At 37.3% G+C, this 27,742-nt stretch overlaps 1 protein-coding gene across 2 annotated transcripts in view; it reads right to left on the reverse strand.

The window, feature by feature from the left end:
- Positions 1–580: 580 nt before the first annotated feature.
- The window catches only part of HEPACAM2 (HEPACAM family member 2), a 43,589-nt gene continuing 16,427 nt past the window's right edge, over positions 581–27,742 (reverse strand). Inside the window, exons 4-10 of one of the 2 annotated variants that reach the window (XM_043588861.1) lie at positions 21,474–21,770; positions 10,068–10,193; positions 9,954–9,978; positions 9,825–9,862; positions 8,400–8,473; positions 4,545–4,654; positions 581–1,251 (exon numbers count right to left, since the gene is read on the reverse strand). In XM_043588861.1, the coding sequence (XP_043444796.1) occupies positions 1,248–1,251; positions 4,545–4,654; positions 8,400–8,473; positions 9,825–9,862; positions 9,954–9,978; positions 10,068–10,193; positions 21,474–21,770 (674 nt within the window). In that variant the 3' untranslated portion in view covers positions 581–1,247. Of the gene's footprint in view, positions 1,252–4,540; positions 4,655–8,399; positions 8,474–9,824; positions 9,863–9,953; positions 9,979–10,067; positions 10,194–21,473; positions 21,771–27,742 lie in introns of those variants that run through there. The other variant, XM_043588862.1, reaches the window with a different exon arrangement.

Genomic DNA, 27,742 nt, shown 5'->3' on the forward strand with positions numbered 1-27,742 from the left:
ATCAGTGCAGAGTCCAATGTGGGGCTTGATCATGACCTGAGCGGAAATCAAGAGCCAGCCACTTAGCTGAATGAGCCACCCAGACACCCCTCTACCTGATTTTTTTTTTTTTTTTTTAAATTTTTTTTTTCAACGTTTATTTATTTTTGGGACAGAGAGAGACAGAGCATGAACGGGGGCGGGGCAGAGAGAGAGGGAGACACAGAATCGGAAACAGGCTCCAGGCTCCGAGCCATCAGCCCAGAGCCTGACGCGGGGCTCGAACTCCCGGACCGCGAGATCGTGACCTGGCTGAAGTCGGACGCTTAACCGACTGCGCCACCCAGGCGCCCCTCTACCTGATTTTTTTAATACAGCAATATATAAGTAGGGAGATCTTTCCCAGAATCAGCAATTCACTAAAGTAAAAATTTCAAGCCTGAAAAAAAAAAAAAGCAATGAAAGAGCAAGATTCTTATGTTAGTAGCTCTCTACCATCTATACTTTATTGCACATTGAGAAACAAGGATAAAAAATCTAATTGTACAATCTGACTTTTATGTAAAAATTTTGCCCTACCAGACAAAGAATCAAGGCCATATAAAAGCAAAACCAGAATAATTTATTTGAATTCATCTTTCCTTGAACAATAATAAAAATGTCATTTCCTTCAGTGTTTTCTTTCTTTTCAAAAAAGCCATTGGTAATTGACAACCTAGGAGAAGGCAAGTCTTGCTGTTGTGATGGTCACCCTTATTCTGTGGTACAAATAGCAAGAAGGAAATTTGGGAATAATATTTTTTAAAATTAGTATAGTAGTTTGGCATGAATGAGAATTTAATAAAACAAAGCCTGCTGGAAATTTTACAAACATGAAGTTTCCACATTCGTCACTCAAATAGGATAGTCAATGTTGTTGAAAGTGGAAGTATAGATTAGAACTAATTGAGCTTTTTAGAGAAATTTGATATGAAAAGAGTGATTGGAAAGTCCCTTCTTTTTCTTCCTCTCAGTCAGCATGATAAAGACTGTCCACTGAGAACTATTTTCCCACCATGTTCCTCTGTAGCACAATGCATTGTGTGTATGCTGGGAAACCTTCAGTCCAGTTTTATAAATGACTATATTCTGCATTAAAAAGGAGTAATGAGTAAGAGGTATTGGGCTTGATTTCTTCACTGATTCCGGGTGAATATACATTTCCACTTTTTTTCCTCAAAATGTTCCTTCATTATTTCACTCCAGTGCACAGCTTTACCCAAGAATGCTCACCTGGCAAAGAGATGTTACAAGATGCATAAAATATTCTACAGATTTCCAGTTCCCCAGGTAGAGGAACCTTAAACTCTTTTATTCCTTTCAATAGCTGCAAATAACGAGTGTTTTAAACTAGTTCAAGAAAATTACATTTATAAGCCAGTAAGTGTAAAGAGTAAGCAATCACTGAATTCTGTAGATAATTTCCTTTTGAAAGTAAAGGTTTAGTAAAAGGTTTACTTACTCAAATGACTCAACAGCCAAGTCATGGGTTTATAATTTTTTTTTTAAATGTTTATTTATTTCCGAAGGGGAGAGAGACAGAGCGTGAGTGGAGGAGGGGCAGACAGAGAGAGAGAGAGAGAGAGAGAGAGAGAGCATGAATGGGGGAGGGGCAGAGAGAGAGACAGACAGAATCTGAAGCAGACTCCAGGCTCTGAGCTGTCAGCACAGAGCCCGACACGGGGCTCGAACTGACAAACTGCGAGATCATGACCTGAGCAGAAGTCAGACACTCAACCAACTGAGCCACCCAGGTGCCCGGCAGTCATGGGCTTAAAACAAACTGTGCCTGGAGCATTCCATGAGGTCAACAGATAGCATTTAAATAAATGTACCCATGAGTTCAATAAACAAATAACAGCTGAGTACTAAAATACAAAAACAGGTCAACTTACCAATTTGTTAAACACCAGTCCAATTAGGTAACAGACACATGCAGTAATGAAAACAACACTGCTAGAATAATCTAAGAGCCAAAGAAAGAATTTTTTGGCTGTCTTTTCTATTACAGAAGCAACTGTCAAACAGAGGTACAAAAAAGCAGTAAGTTATTTTTCTTTACCCAGAGTTGGCACCTTCACTTTGGGAATGGGGGAATGAGAGAGATTCACTAACCACCTGTAATACTACATTATTCATAAAATTGATCGTTAAGTTTAACTGGACTTAAAGAATAAAGTGATAGGCAGTCAGGAGAGAAAAATAGCCTCTGTATGTTTAGGGAATACTTGCTTTATTGAGGAATATTTATTCTACTAAGGACCATGAGTCTTTAGATAAAATAAACAAACAAGAGTCCACTAAACTATGGAATCCTTAAGAGACTGAGCCTTACTTAACCTCTATCCTTAGCAGATAGTTAATAGTCTGGAAATGTTTATAGATTGGCTGTAAAAAAAAATAAGTGTATAACAGTTTCCGATGAAAGAAAAGAAAGCACTGTACTTGTTCATTGTTAAAATTTAGAATAGGTAAAATAAGTCTGTATTCAAGGAAAATGACACTTTAAAAAATGTTGGCTCCCCTTTAGTATGAGTTGGAAGGAAGGGAGAAGAAGGAAATTTTAAAAGAGATTTTAGAGAGAAGGGAGACAGTTTTCCAGAGAGAGAAGAAAAAAGAAGGAAAGATTCAGAGAGGCAGACGTCCAAGGATGGAGGTAAAGGAAAAGAGAGTCTTTGGAAAACAAAGACACACAAAGGGAAGCCAAGAAAGACTAGGAAGACAGGAAAGGAAGTGAAAAGAGGCCATGGAGATGAGGAGGGGGACAGGGGGTGTGAACTTGGGTTCTGGGGTTGCTGCCCCTTGAGGGAGCATGTCCTCAATAGCAGTTTCGAATAGTCCTTTATGTGCTAGAAAAAAAAGCATTTCTGCTTTATTTTCAACCTTCCAAGTTTATTTCTGAAATAAAGTTTTATATTCCCAAGAAACCCTAAAGATATTGCTCATGTCTGAAAGCAGTCTAGTTTCAGAGGGTGATTTTCTTTTTTAACTTAGAGATAGTGTTTCCCCCCCCCCCCCCCCCCCCCCGCACACAAAACCAACCCAATCATTTTATTTTGTGTTCTGAAACTGTAGCTGCCATATTCTACAGTTTTGTAAATAAATCAGCATTTATTTTATATTTGGGAGCTTTAAAAGATAAACCTCAAGTTTTCATTTGTTTTGTTTGCCTTCTAATTGGAAAAAATAGATAATGCAGAGTGAAAGACATAGAAAAACACATGAATTTAAATAGGATAACATTTTTAATTGGATATAATCTCAAAATTGGGAAGCAGATATACTCTGAAAACTCTTTCTGTTCCTTATATGTAACAAAGAAAAATATCCCTTATTTTCTATTCCAGAAGTAAAGAGAGTCAGGTATCATTTTTGAGAGGTAGGATTTTGGTTTTTTTTTAACTGTCATGGAATAATAGTCCAACTCTTGTGTTCTACTAGATTAATAATATAATTCTTTAAAACATTTTCTTTTCTTTTCAAAGCATAAGTTCCTAGCTCTGTCAGGGTCTGCTTCTAAATTACCTGACTCCCTTTTCTCCAGGCACCCTGGGTCAAGAAGGAGTGAATTGATGGGTCTTCTGAGATGTCTCACCACTTAGCCCTTAAATGACTACAGAGTCCCCCCCTGCCACCCCCAGGACTGGTCTCCTCCTGCTAAGATGATTTCCCATGCATTCATCCACTGTTAGCTGTTATTTTTGGTGTTTATCCAGAGGTGTGCCTGAATTACTTTGCTAGCACTGTTTCTTTTGCCAGAGGGGAAGTTCCTGCCGTGTGGTTATTGATGTTCTTTTCAAAGTCAATAAATGACAAATAAAGAAACGATGGAAGATGATTTGTGGCAGTTATGCCTGTGGGCAACTACAGCACAAAAAAGGGAAGTTCATTTCATTATTTCAAAAAGCTGTAGGCTTAGTTTCTCCCTGGCTGGGAAGGGAGGGCAACTCCTTAGTGTCAGCCCTGAGGTTAACTAGATAAGTAGTTTCCTGGCTTTGGCCTCAGCTCAGGTTTTATCCTCCCTGGGCGTGAGGCCAGTCCTTGCTGTGATTCTGTTCACTTGAGAGTAGACTACTTTGAATCTGTAAGAGGTTGGGCATTTGATGGTGACAGAGCTGTGCATATTTTGTAGGTTTTTTTTTTTCCTGGTCCTATTTGTAGTAACAGATCATTGGCTCCAAAACCACCACAGTCATTGGAAAATCATCAAGATAACAAAAAATGGCTTGCAAACCTGCCTGAAAATCTGTTTCATACCCAGATGTAGATTCACTGGGGGAAACACTGGATTCCAGAGCTCTGCGCCTAGTCCACTGGCCCAAGTGCACAATCCTAGGAGATATTTGTGTTTATCTATTTTTTCCCTAAAATTATTTTCCAGTGGGGAAATTTCTTCAAATGTACAGAAGCTGTAATTTCCTGTTTTAATTTATTTCTTCTGAGTCTTTCAATAAATTCTGGGGAAAGCAGGGACTGAATGCTGAGCCTCTCCAAAGTAGCATCACCAAATGCAAGTTCGTACTTACTCTGGACAGTTGTGCTGTTGGGCAGGGATGTGCTGAATGACTTCGTAAATGGTACTGTTCAAATCTTGTCCTGATACACCATCAGAGGCTGGAACAGACCTGCTTGGCATCTAGAAAATGTGGCACGTTAAAAAAAAATTAGCAGACTAGTAAATAGTGTGTCTACTCTACTGCATGGTTGAAAACAATTGGAAGTAGCGATGATTAGAGAACTAGATCTGGTTATCTTCCCTACGATGTTCATATCTCCTTGCTACAGTTTCCTGCACTTACCCTATGGTAGTTTGTGTGGCAGCATAGCTATGAAGTCAGAAGAGGAAGAGCTTGACAAAAGCTATCGCTTTTTTTTTTCTTCATTTAAGAAAAAGAGCTGGCAGTACTGTAAAGGAAATATAATAGAAAGAAAAAATAGCAAAAGAGAAGATATCAGGATAGCTTAGAACCAGAGAGCATATATGATTATCTTTTATATTACATCTCAGTTAGCTTTTTGACACTACTTGCCAATTATACACGCAAGGATGGTTGAATAGAAAAAATAATGCACAACCAAAAGCCCTGATCACACTGCAAGTTAATAAAGACAAGTACCAAGAAATATAGAACACAAAGGGAGATGTTTTGGTTTGAATGCAGTAGTGGGTTCTAAAAACTGAAGGCTTGGAAGAATGTGGAAAGTATTGTAGTATATTTCTGCCTGGTAAAAGCCAACATGCATTTTTATTAAAACTGGCATTCATGTTTTATTAACTCCCCTTTCTTGTATCTGATAATATTCTTTTTCCCTGTAAACATTGCATTCCAATTAGTTAGGTAAAGTCTGGTTCCCCTCCTCATCCTGAGCTATTCCGATTTTCATCAAATTTCCTATTTTCAGGCCTCCCTGTTGATACAGCTCCACCTAGAGGACTCTTGCCCTTGATAAATCATCTGACAACTCATTCCAGTTTAGCCTGCTATGTTACATTGGAACATCTTAGCTTTGTGTTTTCTTTGGAAACTGTTTCCATTCCACTTGCTAAAGTTCTCAAAGCGCAGCCCTAGGATATGTGATTCATCCTCTCATTTATGTGCCAAGGAGATTTTGGTTTACAGTTTGTACAGATGACCCTTGCACCAATCAGCTTTGAACTGTGCAGGTCCACTTATACATGGATATTTTTCAATAAATACAGGACAATACTATAAATATATTTTTTCTTCCTTATGATTTTCTTAACATTTCTTCTTCTTTTTTTATGTCTATTTTTTTTATTTTTGAGAGAGTGTGTGTGTGTGTGTGTGTGAGAGAGAGAGAGAGAGAGAGAGAGAGAGAGCAAGTGGGGGAGGGGCAGAGTGAGAGGGGGACAGAGGGTCCGAAGCAGGCTCCGTGCTGACAGCAGACAGCCTGATGCAGGGCTTGAACTCACAAACCGCGAGATCATGACCTGATCTGAAGTCAGACACTTAACTGACTGAACCACCCAACATTTTCTTTTCTCTAGTTTATTTTATTGTAAGAATACAGTATATAAGACAACTATGCATTAACCGACTGTTGATGTATTGGTAAGACTGTTGGTCAACAGTAGGCTATTAGTAGTTAAGTCTGGGGGGAGTCAAAAGTTACAGGCAGATTTTTGACTGGCTAGGGTTGGCACCCCTAACCCCCATGATGTTCAAGGGTCAAGTGTACTTGAGATCAACTCTTGATTTTCTTTGGTATGGGGGTGTCCAGGACCTATGATAAAAGCAATCTATAGATAATAACTAACTTACTTACCTAAGCTAATATTAGAGCTGGCAACAAGTAATAAATTTGTTCCTTTCATACCCTTGCTTTCTGTCCAATTCCTCAAAGAGGTGCTAAGCGGACAGCAAAATTCCAGCAAGTAGAGAGAGGAGGAGGAGTCCATGTGTACATGTGCCACAACAAGCCAAGAGATTATTCTCATTTTTAAAAACCGCAAAAGTTAGTAATTGAGTTTGTTTCCCTTCTTAACTTCAATTTTGATATCTTGGTTTTAATATTATTTTTCCCTTTCTTCTCAAAGCCATTGCATTTGGCTGCTAATCTTTACACAGAACCACCATGCCAGCTTCTTCCCACATAGGTTCTCCTACACGTGTCCAGCTGTTCATGCTTTTCTTTCTGTTGTTGGTGTTGATTTCTCACTTTTTCCCAAAGCACCTGGCACCAGCAGTTGAAGAACCTTTACTGATTCCTCAGGAATTTTTGGCTTTGAAGATTGGTATGGCTCCAAATTACATTATTGTACTTATGACAGAAATAAGTGGGGCTTTTGATATGTACTCAAAGTGTTTATTTCTCTGCCCCATGTTCTTAGGGATTATAGTATTTTGGGCAAATAGAGGTCCTCTTAAATAACATCTTGAAACCGAGTACTGATTAATCACAGGCTAAATTTTAAGTTTTTTACATAGATCTCACTCCTTTCTAATGAATTCCTAGGAATAAAAACTGCATTGTTTTATTAATTAAAATTTTGTAAATGTTTTATTTATTTTTGAGGAGAGAGAGAGAGAGTGCAAGTGAGGGAGGGGCAGAGAGTGAGGGAGACACAATCTGAAGCAGGCTCCAGGTTCTGAGCTGTCAGCACAGAGCCCAATGCCGGGTGGAACTCACTAGTGATCATGACCCGAACCAAAGTTGGCCGCTTAACCGACAGCCATTCAGGCACCCCCAAACTGCATTATTTTAAATAAAGAAACTCCCAGCTTCAAAAATTCAATTCTAAGTCTTATTAGCTCTTCAGTTTCCTGCTTTCCTACTTAAAAGCCACACCTGAGAGGGGTGCTTTCTGCTGTGGTGAGAAGCTGTTTGAAATAATTGATCTACAAATATTTATTTTTGTCTTTTTGGTTGTAGAAGTGAAAGGTGAGTCAATGCTGTCTGAGACTGAATAGGGCAGTGCAAAGCTTTGTGATGATGTGGGAGCTGGTGCTGCCGACTTGCCCTCAGAAGGATGAAATCCAATCAGTCTCCCTCTATTACTCACATGGCATTTGTGAAATAAAGTCGGTGGCTAGGAAAATTACTGGATGAACCGTACACATTGATAGAATTCACTGAACAGGTGAGGTAACTAATCCCTAATGACAAATAGTTCTTTAAGAAGGAAAAAAAAAGGAAAATGCCCAAAACAAGTAGTCTGTTTATGGTCCCTTCCCTAAGTGAACTATTATAGGGGAACTCGGAAGCAGAGGCCCTACAAAAGTCTATAAAAATGTTAATGAGCTGATTAGTTTAGAGAACATTCTTTATGTCTGTTAAACAAAACTGATTGTTTTAAAAGATCTTGTCTTTGCACACTGAAAAACAAAATGTTTCCACAGTGTAAAAGCTCCCCTTCTTGCATCGCAGGCAACTTTAGGATAAAAGTAAAGATGTGTACTTGCATAATTCGGGTTTACATAGTACCTTTCTTCTGAACAGCATAAGGGTATGATCAATTGTCTCCGCAAAACATGAGGGGAAGTGAAGAAAAAACTGAGGTATAGACAGAGAGTTCAGTGAAGTGACAGGCTGTAGCCATGAAGGTGATGCAAAATGATTTAAATCAGGGTCCCTGATTCCCTATTTGTTCGGTTCTCTTGAACTTCAACCTAGCTGGTTTTCTCTTCACTGAGCTTACCAGGTAAAGAATGTTTACGAATTAGTGTAACTTCCTAATTCGTGTTAGACTTATTTATAAAGGCCACAAAAGATGCTTTAGCTCCTCAGATCCAACAACATCTTTCTTTACAGAGCGAGCAAACTCTGCTGAAGGTAGTGCAACCACTTGACCACACTGCCCAAGCACTTAAGTGAATGCTGCTTACACCTCTGGTTAATCAGCCATTAGGAAAACCAACCCTGAGAACACCAGCAGCATCTGGAAAAGCAACAAATTCATATATTCCGAAGTCTTCCAGAGCATCTTCATGGCCTGAAATGTAAAACAAATACTACTTACAAATCGAATACCTCCATCTGCTATTGTAGTTTTTTTTAAGACTTTGTAAAACTTACTGTTATTGTTTGTTTCAAGTGATATGTGTATAAAACCAATTTAACATTTCCTAATTCCCTGTGGTCATATTGTCAACTAAGCAGTGTTGGAAATCACTCATTCTGAAGCTGAGAACTGGAATTGAATTGGGACAATTATTCTTAAAGCCTGATGTGGGAATGGTGTATCATATAGTCAAATAAACACACGTGGGCAGTTTTGTCCTTTGTAACTAACTCAGAGAGTTAGCACACCAAGGCTTCAGCCTGGGAATCACAGCATCTCTTAGTCTACACATAGTATTTATTACACCCTGTCAGATCTAACATAGAGACCACCAGAACTACTAATATCAATGTATAATGTATATTATTCACTTTAAATTATTATATATAATGTACTATTGTAGCTGCCCATATGTACAAAATATAATGCAGTGTAATATCAAAATCACCCAAACTATCATCTGTAAAATGATGGGAGTGGGGTGGTGGGGAGGAACCAGATGGTCTCTGGGGCTTGATAAGAGGATGCAGACCCACATTCACTAAGCATCCTGGCATATTAGGCACTCCACCTACATCATTGTATTTAATTCTCCTCGTGGCCCTGGTGGCGGGAGGGGGCAGTAATTACCTCCATTATATAGATGAGGAAAGTTGAGGTCAGCAAAAATTAGTTAATTTTCCCAAGGTGACATTGGGAAAAAGTGGCATACAGGGCACTGAAACCCAGCATCATGTGACTCCAAGGCCTGGAGGGTAGCCCCATTCTTAATTTACAACAACTCAGTAGGGAATCAATAGTGAAGGGCAATAAGGGGGCCAGCTGGGGACAAAGAAGCAGCAAACCTGCCAAACCTCCCTGCCCACTGCTCCTGGGGAGGGAGCTGCCAGCATTGTCCCTGCTCTAGGAATGAATGAAGTGAGAGGGTCTTGGGCATTTTCAAAATAATAAAAGGATCAATAAATTAGGATTCAGAAGAACTCAGTGATGGTGGGCAAGTGACTTAATCTCTGAGCCTTGGTTCTCTAGCTTATAAAATGGAGTTCAGTGCCTTTCAGGTTTATTTTACAGATTTGTATGACTTACAGTAAAACCAATTCAAGGGATAGCACTTTGTAAAATGAGGGCACTATTCAAAGTTAAGGGATTGTTTGCATTATAGCAGTTCATACCTTATATGAATTCTATTACATCAATAGTACATTACACATAACAATTAAAATGAGCAATATTAATTAATATACATTAACATTACATTAGTCCCTTTCAGCATAGCCATTACCTGAAAATGTTTGAGCTTTCCTGTATTCTGTTTCTGGTCTGAAAAGACAAAGAGGCATTTCTGTTACTGATAATAACTGAGGAAAAGGCATTCAAGAAAAAATTATATTTGTAGAAATGTATGTATTACCTGCCTTCTAGCTTCTGTTTTATAACTAAAACCAAGAGGAAAAAAAACACAGTAAGGTAATTTTTAGCACATATATAAAACCATTTGTAAATTTTCTTTCTAAATTTAACCTACCTTTATAGGGTTGATATTTTTTCCATAGGAAGAGAAGACACATGGATATAATTAAAAAGAGTGATATTCCGGTTATACTTGCTAAAGGGGACAATGATTTCCCCTTTTGTGCAAGCTTCTCGAGTCCTAAATAAAAAGACATATTTTAAATATTTTTATTAAAGATCAATAATAACTTACTATATGGTTTGACTTTTTTATGCTTTACCTGGGGACATTACTGCATCTGTATATTATATATTACTTATTTTATGTTTATATGTAGAGAGAAAGAGAGAGAGAGAGAGAGAGAGAGAAAGAGAGAGAACATGAGAGAGCGGGAGTGAGCAGGTGAGTGAGAATGAGAAAGACCAAACAGAAGGAATGCACTTACTTTAGGACACACAGCGATTTGATCACAATGGCCTAAATTTGCTAAGGATATTTGTGATTGGAAATGTGGTAAGCTGCCCAGGATACAACTGATGTGTTGAAATAGATGTGGTATATAGCTTATGTCATACTTTCCAATAGTGTTCACCACCATTTAACCATTTAACTTTGATCTCCTTGTATCAAATATCCCCAGATGCTTAAGTGGTTCTCTCGCTTTCCTTTTGTCTCACTCTTAGTATAAACCAGGTACGTGGATTTTCTAGGCAGGTGGTATGTGATTTTTGATTCTAGATCTAGACTAGAACACCAAAAACTTATTAGAAAGATTATTTTTCCTTATTTTCTCTCTTAAGAATTTATATTCTCCCACTGTTGGAAAGCTGGCCTTTTTAGTTTGGAACTACTTTAGCATTTGGGTGGTCTCTTTGTGAGGTCTGAGCCTTTCTTCAGTTACTCTGCTCCTACCTCACAGGTTTGTTCTTTCTAAAGAGCTAGGCAACTTCCGGTGAGCCACTTGACTGATGGCCTTGATTCTCACACTAGTGAAATGAGGTTAGAGTGAGAGGCCTTTAAGTTTTGTGGTTTCTCTAATATTCTAGAATTTGGGGCAGCCAGAGAGTCTTATATGAAGTGTATTATGTAAATAGGACACTGTCCAGTGGCCCACCAGTAATTGAGTCTCCAAAAATGTATTCACATATATACATACAAAAATTACAAATTTTAATGGTATAAAGGAAGTGTAGCACATAACTTAGAAATAATTATAAAATATGCAATACTCTTTACTGTTAATTACACATAGCTGATTCTCATGAAATGCATTTGTTGCTTTTTGCTAAACTCTTATATTTTCCAGCTATGGGTTAAATTCAACCATATTTGAAAAAATTAGACTTTAAATAACTCCTATGATTACTATGTAATTGAACAAAGAAATAGGTTACATCATAAATGAACAAGTTTAGTTTTTTTTTAATTTTTATTTAAAAAATTTTTTTTTCAACGTTTTTTATTTTATTTTTGGGACAGAGAGAGACAGAGCATGAACGGGGGAGGGCCAGAGAGAGAGGGAGACACAGAATCGGAAACAGGCTCCAGGCTCTGAGCCATCAGCCCAGAGCCTGACGCGGGGCTCGAACTCCCAGACCGCGAGATCGTGACCTGGCTGAAGTCGGACGCTTAACCGACTGCGCCACCCAGGCGCCCCAAGAACAAGTTTAGTTTTAATATGAATGTTGGTTGATATTTAGTGTGATGAAAAGGAAATGACAGCATACATTGGAACTTCATTCATTCATCAATCATGTGAATAACTGCTGGACTGAATAATAGTTTTTGATGCTGGAAGAATATTTCCTCAATTTTTGTGCCATAGATAATGTGATGGCTATGGACATAATATACTCTTAAATTTATTTGGCATTATTATTTTCTCCATCACTTTCTCTTTTTTTGTCTTTTTTTATTTCAGAGAAAGAGAGAGAGTACATGTGGGAGAGGGGCAGAGGGAGAGGGAGAATGTTAAGCAGGTTCCATGCCTGACTCAGGGCTCGATCTCATGACCATGAAATCATGACCTGAGCTGAAATCAAGAGTCGGACACTCAACTGAGTGAGCCACACTGGCACCCCTCTCCATCACTTTCTTAAGTGTAGACAATCTTACTATAGAACAACACATCCAGTGAGTTTTTTATAAGTAGTATTTTCATGATTAAGAAATTATTATATTATAAAATTATAATATTTTATAATTTTCATTGAGATTTCTTTAAAAAATTTTTTTTAATGTTTATTTATTTCTGAGATAGAGAGAGACAGAGTGTGATTGAGAGAGGGAGACAGAGAATCTGAAGCAGGCTCCAGGCTCTCAGCTGTCAGCACAGAGCCCGACACGGGGCTCGAGCTCACAAACCATGAGATCATGACCTGAGCTGAAGTCGGCTGCTCAACCAACTGAGCCACCCAGGCACCCCTTCACTGAGATTTCTTATTTGACCTATGGGCTATTTAGAAAACATGTTGCTTTATTTATTTAAGTTGGGAATTTTTCTAGTTTTGTTTTCTGTTATTGATTTTTAGTTGAAGTCTACTCTAGAGGACAGACCCTGTTTGATTTCAATGTTTTGAATACCAAGATTTTAGAAAGATGACCATATACATGGTCATATGAAAAGAGGGTATATTCTACAGTTGTTGTATGTTATATTCTATATTAATTCAATTAGGTCAGATTATTTTTCTCCATTCCTACTAAGTTTTTGCCTGTTTGTTCTATTAGTTACCAAGAGATGTACGCTAAAATCTCCTACTCTGATTATGGATTTTTCTACTTTGTTAATTTTTGCTATTTATTAGATACACTTTGAAGCACTGCTAGTAGATGCATACAAGTTCAGAATGCTTACATCCTCCTGCTGGAGAGACCACTTTACTCTTTTTTTTTTATTAAAAAATTTTTTTAATGATTTTATTTATTTTTGAAGGAGAGAAAGAGACAGCATGAGCGGGGAGGAGCAGAGAGGGAGGGAGACACAGAATCCGAAGCAGGCTCCAACCCACAAACTGTGAGATCATGACCTGAAACGAAGTCGGACACTCAACTGACTGAGCCACACAGGTGCCTCGAGAGACCACTTTACTCTTATGAAATGTCCACTTTTTTAATCTAAAGTATTACTTCTTGTCTCAAAAAATTTATCCAATTTTTACGTAATTTGTCTGATAATAGTAGTGGTATATCAGCTTTCTTTTGGCTATTTGTATGGTTTATTTGTTCATCCTTTTACTTTCAATCTTTCAGTATGCTTATGTATATAATGTGTATCTTATAATCATCAAATAGTATTTTTTGCATTGAATAGTATTTTTTAAGTTTATTTATTTATTTATTGAGAGAGAGAGTATGAGTGGGGGATGGGAAGAGAGAGAAAGGGAGAGAGAGAATCCCAAGTAGGCTCCACACTGTCAGCACAGAGCTGGATGTGGGGCTCAATCTCACAAATCATGAGACTGTGACCTGAGCTGAAATCAGGCATTTAACCTAATGAGCCACCCAGGTGCTCCTGAATAATATTTTGTAATCCAGTTTGACAATTTTTGTCTTTTAGTTGGAATATTTAGTACCTTAATATTTAATGAAATTATTAATATATTTTGTTTTAGATCTACAATCTTATTATTTTTTCTATATTTCCTCCATTTTTGTCTCTCCTTTCTTATCTTCATTTGGATTAATCAGAACTTCATTTTATTTCTCTTTTCCTCTCTAGTTGCTTGTTGGTTATACATTTTTTCTTTGTGTCTTAGACTTTGAAGATGAAAAAAAAAACTAACCAAAATTAATACTTTTACTGCCTACCGCTTCCACTGGCCTCCAAAGTACAAGAATAAGTTCCATATAAAAGATGGGACAGCTAACACTCAGGATACACAAAGTTGAACTCAATAATGTCTGACTATAGTTCTATGCTCTTTCCATTACTTCTACCTGAACGTTATATGAGAAACAGCAATCCTTCCACCATTAATCTCAGATCTCTTCAGTTCTACCAACGAAATTATAACTAATAAGTCAAATCCTTTTCTGCATGATTTTTCTGTCACATCTCCCCTGAGAATTCTCTTCTTCAGAATCAAAATCCCTGAATGGTTTTATTGTTCTTTGTATGATTGATTTCCACATTCTCTATTATCCTAGAGGTAGAATTTTAGAAACTCAACAAAAGCTAATCTGTTTTACTTCCAAAATATAAATTTGGAAGAACCCATACTCTCGTGTCATTGTCAGTAAGATAAAGGCAAATAGAATACTCTCTTGAGGGGCGCCTGGGTGGTGCAGTCGGTTAAGCGTCTGACTTCAGCCAAGTCATGATCTCGCGGTCCGTGAGTTCAAGCCCCACGTCAGGCTCTGGGCTGATGGCTCAGAGCCTGGAGCCTGTTTCCGATTCTGTGTCTCCCTCTCTCTCTGGCCCTCCCCCGTTCATGCTCTGTCTCTCTCTGTCCCCAAAATAAATAAACGTTGAAAAAAAAATTTAAAAAAGAATACTCTCTTGAAACACCAGCAGGGATAGAAAAGCAAAGTAATAAGGGTGAAATACTAAATATAGAATATGATTTGGGCACCACTTTAGCAAGTGAATTCTCTATTTCTTCGTTTAATTTAATTAATTTTTTTTGAGAGAGAGAGTTGAGAGGGGAAGACGGGCGGGGGGAGAGAGAGAGGGAGAGAGAGAGAGAGAGAGAGAGAGAGAGAGAATCTTAAGCAGGCTCTCTGCTCAGCATGGAGCCGGACACAGGACTCGATTTCCCGACCCTGGGGGATTTTGACCTGAGCCGAAATCTGGAGTCGGATGCTCAACCAACTGAGCCACCCAGGTTCCCTTCTATTTCTTCATTCTAGATCATATATTAAAATCAAAACTAGCCAATTTTCAGATATGCACAATTAAATGTATAATCATCATATGTAATTAAAACCAAATGTACATTTGTTTCCCATTTATTTGGTAGAGATGTATCATAGCACTAAAATGTAAATAATTTAAAAAATTAAAGTACCATTTATAGGTACAGATAAATAAATAGTCTCCAAGAAACTAAAATATTTGGTACAGTAAGTCATAACTAAGACTGGAACATAGGTTTTTTTCTGACTGCAAGTTCATTTTTTTCCTGTTAATCCATAGTCAAAGAGTGGTTTTGTAATGGCAGGTAGGCTCCTATATAATCACTTTTACCTTCCACCTTTTCTAACACCAGACTTGATGTGTTTCAGCTGTTTCACTTCTTGATAGATTGTCTTCACCAAAATTCCACTAACCCCTCAAAAAAGTATTGAATGCTGATTTATTCTTCTCAAGCTTCTGTTATGTGCTTTATACCATGAGAAAAACCGCAGGAAAATATTTTAGTATAGTCTTTGCTGTTTTTACCCCCTTAATCTTGAAAATATGCTAATAATTATTATTTCCAAGTACTTCTCATTCTAATGGTGAAGTTACACTCTTGAATACATAAGCTGTTTGCCAGGCACTTCCATGATTCTGAAGCCTGGCAGTTAGTTTAACATACAATGATTAGATGTCTTACATTTGGATAAGACATCTCCTTGCGTCTCCTTCATTTTTAACTTTTTGTCCTTTTTGATTTGTGTTTCCTAAAATGATCGAATTTGCACATTCTGTCCTTCAGAGGATCCCACTTAGTCCCTTTACCATTACTTCCTTATCTCTTTAGATTCCTTCCTTATTGTCCTCTTGCCTCTTTTCCCTTTAGCTCTGTTAGCCCTACATCAGAGAACCACCCTATAGTGGCCAATGTCTGTCACCCCAAAACCTTGGCTATGGCAAATCCTTTCCCTGGAAAAAGAGGAATAACATAGTCCCTTTTCTCAGAACAAATGATATTCCCTGTTAGGCCTCCTTCTCCTCTAGAGCATCCTGACTATCTCTTGACACTGATTCTCCATCCCAGAACTTGAAATTTACTTCCTTTCACAAAATAAAAAATGCCAAATATGTCAAGGATCAAATCAAGGGGCATAGTTGCTGTAGTCTCAGTTCTAGGCAAGTGTGTCTTGGAGAGATGGACTTCTGAAACCCCCACTTGAAAGTAAGGCAGCAGATAAATTCTGATCCTATTGCTACAGAGAATGTATAGGAATTCTGAATGTAGTTCTAGACACTTGCAGGAGCCCCATTCTTTCTTTTAGAGAGTTTCCTACCGTTTAGCTCATAGCATGCCATTCTCTTCATTATTTAAATATGATTGACTCATTTACCAAAGCCCTACTGCAAATGCTATTTGCCCCCTCCTTAGGCAAACAAATAAAATGAAATAACATAATTAAGTGCAAATATGGGCAAGAGGTGTGGTTTCCATGGCATCACAGCCCTGCTGTTTGAGAGACTGCACCCAGAACAGGGCAGCCATATGCCACCAGTCTGCTCGTCCATTCCGAGATCAGAATCGAGTTCTGAGATCTCTCCCAGACAGTCTGCTTGCTGATTATGACAGCTGATTCCTATCCCTATGGAGATGAAAGCCCCATATTGGGGAGGGTGCTGTTTCTATACTCTCCCATGGCTCCACCTGACTGACACAGTTATTCTGTGCTAAAAGCTCATGGGGATGTCTAAGTTCTTAGGGTCTGGATGTCAGGGCTGTAGTTCTATCTTAGCTGTTTTCTCCAGTGGCCCAAAGTGAAATATGTCTCCTTAAGATCTTAACATGAGAGAAGTTTCTAGGTAGAAGAAATTAGTCAATTCATTTTCCTACTTTGGATCATTTTCCTATTCTCTTCTGTATGAAATGATGTACAATAGAAATAAATATAAAAAAAATGATAGGGACACTTGGGTGACTCAGTTAAGCGTCAGACTTTGGTTCAGGTCATGATCTCATGGTTTGTGAGTTCAAGCCCCACATTGAGCTCCATGCTGGTGGTGCAGAGCCTGCTTGGGATTCTCTCTCTCTCCTCCCTCTCTGCCCCTCCCCCACGTGTGCTCACGTGCGTTCTCTCTTTCTCTCTTTCTCAAAGTGATAGATTTCTCAGGATCACATACAAATTCAAGACATTTCTATTATATCTAAATTATGAATTATAGCCATGTGGTTCTTGGGAATTCTAATAATTTATATATTTGAATATCTTCATTAAGTGTGAACACTTGAATTCTCATCATAAACTTTCATTTTATATACATTGCATGTCACAATAGTGGTTTAGACCCCATTAAAATTGTAAATCATGGACATCTGCATTCAAGGAAGTCCTTCATCAAAGAAATAAAATCATTTATTTTTCAAATACAAATGCTAATGTATTATTTTAATTGCTATTGTTTCCTTGAAACTTATATTCTAGATATTATTTTTAGTTACAGGTATTTCATAATTTCTCATTAATATGAAAGCATATACATGTCATGGACAAACCAGAGTATCTCTTTGTATATAGCACAAAGTTAGTTAAGGTGATGAGAAAATATACACTATCCTGGATATGTGGTATACGTTCTAGAAAGACCATAGTCTTACTGATATTCTCAGTCAAGAATGTCAAGGGAGGCAGTTTATATAATGATTAAAACAAGGGCTTTGAATTCAGATATTATTTTATGACTTACTAGCTGTGTGACCTTGCCCATTGTCCCTGTTTTCTGTAGTATATCTCCACTGAGACAGAAAGGTCAATTAATGTCTCAAATTAGATGTGAATCATAGCCCCGAGGTAGAAGGCACCATCTGGAGTCAAACATCACTTTCTCTGGCCTTCCTCTCCCCAACTGAAAGTCTCCAATAAAACTTTTTTTTTTTTTTTTTTTACTTTTTTTTCCAATAAAACTTTTGATTCTTTCCTGACCTTGTTATTTTCTTTCCTTATTTGTGATCTTGGAGTCATCTTTGACTCCTTTGTCCATTGCCCTCCACAGCTTTTTGCTGAAACTTTTTGGTTGACCACCATGTTATGTGCCTCACTAAAAACAAAAGTGTTCATCTATTTCTTAGTACTAGACTCTGGTTACACCAAACACAACTTGGCTTTGAAAATATCTCAGAGGCAGGTATCTTATCCCTCAAAATTCTCTACAGATCTTAACATAGATTGCTTCTCAGAGTGTATGATCAGTAAGTGCTCAAATGGTAGTTACAAGTGATGTTCATTTTTTCACTGTAGGTCACTGTAGGTTAGTGTATATTTAATCTCCATTGCGGAGATTCATTAATTTGGAAAACTTAAAAAAATCAAATACTTAAAACACATCAATACTACTCATTTTCTTTGGCATTTGTTGCTGTTTGAGTTAAAGTTCTGTGGACATATAGGAGTTGAAAAATAGCTCTAAAAACCACAAAAAGGTCACTAATGTTGACAACTCTGAATCCCTCTGAAAAATAAGCACCTGCTCTTCTTATTTACTATAATAACAAATACCTGGTCTTTGTACAGGTCAAACAGGTTTTTTATATTTTGCAAAAGGCAATTATTTGATATAAAGACTGTAGCTGTCTTTGGGCATCAGTAATAAGATCTTAATCAAATATTGGGGGCTTCTGATATTATGAAAATACCTTAGCCAAATATTAATGGAGAAAGTTCAGGCAGTGTGAAAGTTGTCAATGTGGTATACAACTACATACTGGAGCTATGTTTTCATTTGCAATGAGCATAAGGAACAAGTCTAAGATGACACCCAGATTGCTAGTCAACTACTTTATATGCTTAATTATGGCTTGCTTTAAAATTATGTTTTGGTCAGCCACTGAGGTTAAGAGCTGGTTAATCCTAATAAAATTTTAATAAAATAGAAAGCAAATGATGCACCTTAGCTGTTCATATGCCTGCTGTGTATATTAAGCTGTGGTCATTTTGTTAGCAGGAATTTTTTTAGTTGGCATTCTCAATGCCTACCCCAGTATTTGGCCAATATTAGGTGCTAAATAATGAATAAATGAGCGTCAGATTTAGAGCACCCTAAACACAGATACGCTTTGGGGAGCTATAAAGGAAATATATTATTATCTACTTCCCAAATGACACATAACTCAGGTAAAAATTCTAGAGCTGCATTGTCCAATACGGTAGCCACCAGATACACGTGGCTATTTAATTTATTTATAATTTAAAATAAAGTTTAAATATCTAATAAATAACATAAATTCAGTTCCTCAGTTGCACAGCTAAATTTAAATGCTCAAAAGCCACTGAAGCCTGCTTCTGATTCTGTGTCTCCCTCTCTCCCTGCCACTGTCCCACTCATGCTCTGTCTTTCCTTCTCTCAAAAATAAAAGTAAACATTAAAAAAAATTAAATGCTCAAAAACCAAATGAAGGTAGTGGCTACCATACTGGCTAGTGCAGATCAAATATTTCCTTCACTGCAAAAATTTCTATTGGATAACACTTTTCTAGACAGTGTGGTATTTTCTTCACATAAAAAAATAAAACTTGACCATGACAGTTATACAAATTCCAATATATTCAGGTGATTTCACAAATATGAATACATTCAACTTTAAGGAATCATGGAGGGATTCTATCCACTATGCATCTCTTTATCAATTTGTAGTTTGTTATAGTCTTAGAATTCTTGGTGGCTTTTTAATAAGCTCAAAAGACTATAGGGGGAAAAGAAACACCTTAAACACATAATTGCCACACTTGTGCTTGTTTAATATTCAGATTCCTAGATCCTACCTTCAAGGTCCTGACCCAATAGGTCTGAGGTGTCTTTTTTTTTTTTAATTTTTTTTCAACGTTTTTTATTTATTTTTGGGACAGAGAGAGACAAAGCATGAACAGGGGAGGGGCAGAGAGAGAGGGAGACACAGAATCAGAAACAGGCTCCAGGCTCTGAGCCATCAGCCCAGAGCCTGACACGGGGCTCGAACTCACGGACCGCGAGATCGTGACCTGGCTGAAGTCGGACGCTTAACCGACTGCACCCCCAGGCGTCCCGGGTCTGAGGTGTCTTAATGAAAATACATCATTAGACCTCCCCAGGTGATTTTGATGCGCATGGCCCAATAGCTACATACTAAAACATTTAGCCTAAGAATTATAAGGATTATATTCTTGCTTCATTTATTCAACAAAATGTATTAACTCTTTCTATATCATGGGCCCTAATGTAGACACAAGGGCTGTTAAGACAGAGAAAGAGAAGATATCAATTGAGAAACTATTGTTTGGTGTTACCTTTTGCTCACTTGTTCCTACACCACTAATAGGCACCCTAGCCACCCATCCCTGCCCAAGCCTGCGGTCAGGTGTTCCCCAGGTGGATACTGACTTGTCTTTATGTGCAAAGCTGAGTCCAGGAAGGACTTGATAGTAGCAGTAGAAGTAGTAGAGGAAGAAGCAAAAGGAGAAAAAGGTGGGGATGAGGACAAGGTGGAAGAGGGGGATGAGGAGGAGGAAAGGGAGAGGGAAAAGGAGAGGGAGAGGAGAAGAAATTCAGGAAAGAATGAGAAGGAATAAGGAGAGAATAAAATGGGTTTAAGAGGTAGGAAGGAAGGAGAATGGACAAACATGGTGATGGGATGCTGGGCACAGCAATAAGCAAGAGAAAGGGGTCTGGAGTGGCATTTAGCTTTCTGGTTTAGGTTGGTAGACAGCAGGGCCATTCACTTAAACAGGGAATACAGAAATAATAGTTATTTGGGGGAAAGAAGATGGTTCAGTTTTGGTATGTTGGACTTATACACTGCCTCTGGTATTTCAAATTGGAGATAATCAGAAGGTAACTGAGTATACAGTTTTAGAGCTTTAAAGATATAGATTTGGGATGTACCAGTTATGTGAAACCATGGGAGTGAAGGAAATCATATAGGAAAATAAAATTATATTACAGAGAAGAGAAGGCTTAAAAGGATGGGAATTTGACAAGCATACATTTTTGGGCAGTGATATTTAACTTTTTGTGGATCAATAAGCTTTCTGAAAAATCAGATTTTTCTGAAGAATTTAGAATTAATTTCTAAAGAATGTCAGATTTCACAGACCTACAAAATTTGTAGTTTCCAAGGTGTTGAGACCCTTGTTGAGAACTTCCACAGATTGCAGGTGTTTAAGTGATAAAAGAGGAAGGGAGGCCCATGAAAGACAATGAGAAGAGGAGTCAAATTAGATAGTAGGAAAACCAGATTTCCAACTCACTGAGATTTATTCACCTGAGCTAATGCAATAGCAGATATAAACCCAGTTTCAATGAGTAAACTGCTTCTCTTATGTTCCTGTTTGTAAAATCAAGAGCATAAATGCATATTTAGAGTCATTTATTGAATTCCCTTTTTCTTCATAGTCCTTGAGAGTTAACAATTGAATTCCCCCTCCATTATGTTTTGGGTTTTCTTTCTTTGACTCATAGAAGCCATGGATTAGTTTACTCAGGAAAGAGAGTTTCTTAGCGTTTATCAACAATCCACAATGGCTTTCTCTTCCACACAGGTATAAAATTGGACTATTAGAAGGCCAGCATGCATTTGTGTTTCCTTGGGATCCTTGCCTTTTATGTCACACTTACCTACAGAAGTGATGATGACTGTGAAATGAGCTTCATCTCGCCGTCCAGTTACATTGTTGTAAGCACAGCACACATAATCAGTTGGCTTCTGGGCTACTTTCTCAGATGTAACTTCCAAGCGAGGTCCATGCTTGATGACATATGTTGTATTGTCAGTCCTCCGGATCCAGGAGTAGGTGTTGGGGGGGTAAGAATCAGCAGAACAGTAAAACAAGATGGCTTCTCCAGTGTCAACAGTAAACACTTCCCCTACTTTTAGCCCTTTGTCAGAATTAACTTGAAGTCCATAAGGTCCATCTGCATTAATTGAAAAAGGAAATAAAGGGGTGGCATAAATAATCACAATATAGTTATAGAATTTTGGAGAGCTTAGCATTTTACTTTCTATGAAAGTCTTCATGTTCAACTTGGCAGATAGATCCTCATTTAGATTCCCAATAAATCATGAGGACCTAAAAATGTGTTATTCTGATATCCACAACAATGGAAATTATTTGAGGTGTGATTGAACTTATCTGATATAGTGAAAGGCTTGAAACTTAGTGTGTAATTTCAGAGACACTGCCATTATAACTGTCATGCTAAGTTTTGAGTAAAGTATTGATACGTCTGCAATCATGTTAGACAAGTTCCATCTTTCTTAAAAGAGGGTTGCACTTGAAAGCACTTTAAAAAATAGATTATGGCCATTATTTTCTCATTGACAGCCATATTTTGAGTATTATCTATTTTTATTCTCAGTTCTAGGGTAAGCCATGCAAATATTTATAAAATACATAGTTTCACATGGAGCACAAATTTGTGCAAATAGATACAGAAGTGTCCCATTAGCAGTTAAAGAATTTTAAATACTCCTCCCTGCAAACTAAGCTTAGAATTCTATTTGGAAAAATAATCTCTTCATTATTATTAACAAATATTCATTGAGCATCAGTCAACTATTTAGTCATGGATATCCCATGGTGTTTGTCCTTACTGCAATATTCTTGTAGCATTTTGCTATTTCTATGGCACCAGAATGGCTGCAGATAAAGACACATTTCCCATTGCTTTCTTTCAAAAATAAAGACAGATTTAAAAATTTTCCCAGCTAGATAAGTTTTTCTTGTTCAGTCTAAATCCTGGCTTCTATTCTAAAAACTTCAAGGTTTAGGTATGATTATGTTCATTTTTCAGCTGGTCATAACCAATATTTATTGGCTACTTTCCATATAAAGGCACTTTAAGTACTTACACAGACTACCACATTTAATCTTTAAAGCGACCACATGAGGTAGATGTTATTCCCATTATAAGATGAAGGAAGAAACATTTAAAAAATTAATTTTCCCATGGTCACATAGCTATTATATAGCAGAGCTAGGATTCTATAATATATGTATTTGATCATTCACATTACCTCCCCAAAAATGTATGTGGCATAATTTTCTGTATCAGAACAATTTATTGTATAACTATATTATTAGTTCTATAATAAGTAATTATCTAATTACATATTAATTCTGTACTCATTTAATCAAGTAATAAATCAAAAAGTCCTGTTTGAGAGATATTGTTAGATGGTATATTTAATATATGAGAGAAAAAAAAATGTGTAAGACACAGTTCTTACACTCAAGGAATTGGTAAACTAGAAAAGGCTGTGGGTGGTTTGCTCAGTAATAACCTAGTCTCAGAGTTCTGACTTTTTTTTCAATATTTATTTATTTAGATAGAGAGAGAGAAAGTGCAAGCAGGGGAGAAGCAGAGGTAGAGGGAGATAGAATCCCAAGCAGGCTCCATGCTGCCAGTACAGAGCCTGATGCTGGGCTCAATCTCACCAGTAGTGACCTGCACCGAAACCAAGAGTCAGTCGCTCAACCGAAGAGTCAGCCAGGTGCCCCAAGGTTCTGATTTTTTTAAAAAAATGTACTGACTATTCATCTCTCATTGTATGGAATAATATGATGTAATGATTATACAGTATTCATTATCAGTTATCACTACATTTAATCCCGATTTTGTCAATTGTTAGTTACATGTTCTTCAGAAGTCATTTAAACTTTTAGATCCACTTTTTTCACCTTTACTATGAAACACTGACTGGATGAATGGTTGACAAAGTTCTTTCTACCTTTGAAATACCTTTGAGTGGTTAATGATATGCTAAAGCTATTTTGGATACTGACAAGCCAACCTCAAATTTGCGGATTCCCAGAGTGGTTCTCTATTATGTCAGCATTTTCTGACCAATCTATCATTGGAGAAACACATTTCCTAAGATAAAACAGGAACTGAAGATGCAAAACAATAAATTATATTTAGCTAGGGAACATGCACTTTACACATACTTGCTTCCTAAAGACACAGACATCTGAAGGAAACTTACAGGTTTATATTTATATATATATATACATGAGATGATCCTGATTTCAGGAAGCGAACATAGAAGTTAGTATCTTCAAATTTGAAGTAATCAGGAACAGGAGATGAATAATTAAAGTGAAGAGAAATGAATACCCTTTCCTGTAACTGTACTAGCTGTACTAGAACCCTGTCATTTCAGGCTATGATACAGTCTCAGGGGGAAAACCACTCTTTCAGAAGTGTGTGCTAAATGGAACCCTTTTATTCTGAATTCCGCTAAATGTAGGTTGTATAACGGAAATGAAAAGTTGTTTTCACTCACAATATTGACCAAAATCAATATTGAGATGTTACTGTGTGCCTAATATTGTTCTAGGCATTGATATGTTACCGTGTGCATAATATTGTTCTAGGCATTGCGGGGGCAATCTGAGGTGTGATAGACAGGATTCCTGTGGCTATTCTCCCGGGCTCAGTGCAGCAACAGCATCCCCTTACATTGTCAGCATTGATAGAACATTAAAGAAGCAAAGACCACCAACTGGTGGGTATTGGTTATGCTTCATATTGTAGGAAACCAAGGGAAGGAAACAACTAAGGTTGGAACAGCAAGAGACCCAAGTCTGTGCACAAAAACTAAAGTCTGAGAGAGCTTTTCTGTGAGCTGTGATAAAGAAGAGAAGTGTGGTCATAAAAATACAGCCATTCAGTTTAAGTCTCTGTTTTCACTGGCTTTCAGAGTTTATAGAATGTGACTATAAAAACAAATTGCTTGATAATTTGACACACATAAAAATGCGTGATATTCTTTTCAGTGTGCTGATGTTACTCGAAACTTTTTGAGAACTCCTCAATTGGAATTGCCTTAGGATCCTGCCACATAATGGGGTATTCTCAAAAATAGTAATTCTTGGGGCGCCTGGGTGGCTCAGTCAGTTAAGCATCTGACTTCGGCTCAGGTCATGATCTCACAGTTTGTGGGTTCGAGCCCCGCATCGGGCTCTGTGCTGACAGCTCAGAGCCTGGAGCCTGCTTCCGATTCTGTGTCTCCCTCTCTCTCTGCCCCTCCCCTGCTCATGCTCTGTCTCTCTCTGTTGCAAAAATAAATAAAAACATTATAAAAAAATTAAAAAAAAGAAAAAAATAGTAATTCTTTCATTTTGTAGAGTGGACTCAGTATGTAAAGGAAGTCCACTGTCAGAGCCAAGTGGTGAATAAGATTGATTACCTAATTTAATAATATTGCTCTAGTTTCAAATAAAATATGCTTATAAAGAAAGGAATCTTAGCATATCTTTCCTGTATGCATGTATATTTTGATTTTGCTACTTCCTCATTTGTTGGGTTTCATGATCGGCATAAACTTTTCTCCTCTGCCTTAATTAAATGCTATATCTGACTCTTCAGAGTTAGCCTCAAAATCCCTCAAACTCTCTCAGCCCCCATACAAACATTTCTTCCAGTTCCTGAAATCTAATACCTTGAACCATTTAAATTCCTTTCTTCTGATATGATTTATTAAAATGTAACATATTTTATCTGATTATACAAGAAATATATGTTCATTGCATAAAACCCTAAAATTCAGAGAATCATGAAGATGGAAAGAAAACTTATTTGTAATTTTACCATTCAAAGAATGAATATCCATATTTCAGTGTATGATTTTTAAATCTTCTTTTTTTAATTTTTTAAAGTTTATTTGTTTATTTTGAGGGGGGGAGGGGCAGAGACAGAATCCCAAGCAGGTTCCATGCTGTCTGTGTGCAGAGCTGGGGGTTCAAACTCATGAACCCATGAGATCATGACCTGAGCTGAGATTAAGAGTCAGACGCTTAAGTGACTGAGCCACCCAAAGCACCCCGATCTTTAAATCCTCTATACTTCTCTCTCTCTCTCTCTCTCTCTCTCTCTCTCTCTCTCTCACACACACACACACACACACACACACACAGATTGCTTTTCTTTCTTTCTTTCTTTCTTTCTTTCTTTCTTTCTTTCTTTCCTTCTTTCTTCCTTTCTCTTGCACTCTGCACTCTTCACTCTTAGAATGTTTTTTCTTACTACACTATGATGTTATTTCCTTTTGAGAACTTCAGTCTGTCCATCTTTTACTGTGAGGTGTAGCCTAATACATTATTCATTAGAATGGGCAATCCAATTGAAGACATTTGGAGTGATTCAACCAGTGTGGCCTCTGACATTGAAAATGAAAGAAGGATAATTCTATTTTGACTTTGGATTATGGTTTAGTTTCTTGCCTGTGGCAGAGAACTCCCAGTAGAATTAAACCCTTTGCCTCAGAAATGGCTGTTTACTAAGTGACTTATAAAATCACATATCATCTGTTCTTTTTCACAATTTATGACTGGGCGGGAACAGTACCTAAATTTCCATCATGATGCTGCTTGCCACCCTGCTTGGGGAGCAGATGGTAAGTATTTACAGTGAATGACCTTTTTTTTTTCCCTTTAATTTTTATCACTTAGAGTACTTCCCTGCAGCCGTGCCATATGTTGCACACAAAATACAGTGGTTACCGGGTTATTATTCACAACAGAGCTGGAGGGCATAGACATTTCATGAACTACAAGTAGGTATTTGTCTGAATTACTGACTTGACGTTATATTCCACCAAATCCAATACCAGGTTATGACATCATGACCTCATACATACATGGCCAGTCTTGACAGATTGTTATACTTTTTCTGCTAAAATAAAAAAATAACTCCTGCTTTCATGAAGGAAGCTGTCATAGAAACAGTGCCTTAAGAAAACAGAGTAGTAGATTCATACTGAAATTCTAAGTTATGATGTAGACCTCCATGGGAGAATATTGCAATATGACATTTTTATTGAGGAACTTTTCTAAAGATCAGAAACAAACACACAAAAAAACAAAAAACAAAATGAAAGGCCAAAGCACTATAATTGAGAAGCTGTTATCTTATTATGGGAATTTAGCCTTGTTACACCATCCTCAAGTAACCCTGTAATTTGAAAGGGATATGAGGAAAGCTGTTCCATTTTAGTCAAGTTCAAGACTACTCATATCGAGTTGGTTAATCTTAATCTGTGTCAGGGAGTATTGAGATGAATAACGCAGAGCTCCTACTTGGGGTTGGGGTGCTTATGAGCAGAAAGACTCCAGTGCAGTGAGTGCCAGGAAAGATGGTGCTACAGGAGTACAGCAAACCTCTTTGCGACTCTGAAGAGGTGAGACAAGGCAAGGGCAGATGAGCCTTTCTGGGGAAGATGATACTGTGAAGGAAGAGGAGGGTGCAACCAAGTGACGAAAGGGAAGTGGGAACATCAACCAAGGCACACATTCCCAGTTTTCATAAAATGATATAGACTGCAAAAATAAGGGTGCCACATCAACAGGAAGGATAAATGACCAATATTTCCATTATATATTTTACTTAATTACTGTAACCCCAAATCAAACCAATACAAACAAAAACAAACAATAAAATGGGCTAAAATAGCAACAGAAAGAAAAATTTAAAAATTAATGAGTCTGGGTTGTGTTTCTATATGTTATGTAATAAGTAATAATTATTTAGCACAAACTAGACCATGATGTTTGATTTTTGAATCAAACAAATTATGAGTGATTGAGTGAATAAAAGAATGAATGAAGGTCAATAAGATGAGATGTTGACTGAGTGAAGAGTTTTGCATTTGAATGTAAAATTAATCAAGAAAGAAAATTAATAATACTATATTCACAATTACTTCTTAATAAGACTAGTAATTGTTCTTAAATAATTTACATAATTCATCTTTATAATGTGTGAGTGGAACATACATATGTACATTTTCTAAATGTTCTTCTTTCTACTATCTTCCATTAGTCTTTAATCATGACTGACATTTCTCTGTGAGATTTCCATATACTATATCTAAAAGAATGTAAAGA

The sequence above is a fragment of the Prionailurus bengalensis genome, chromosome A2 (genome assembly GCF_016509475.1).
Source record: "Prionailurus bengalensis isolate Pbe53 chromosome A2, Fcat_Pben_1.1_paternal_pri, whole genome shotgun sequence".
NCBI classification, from domain to species: Eukaryota; Metazoa; Chordata; class Mammalia; order Carnivora; family Felidae; genus Prionailurus; species Prionailurus bengalensis.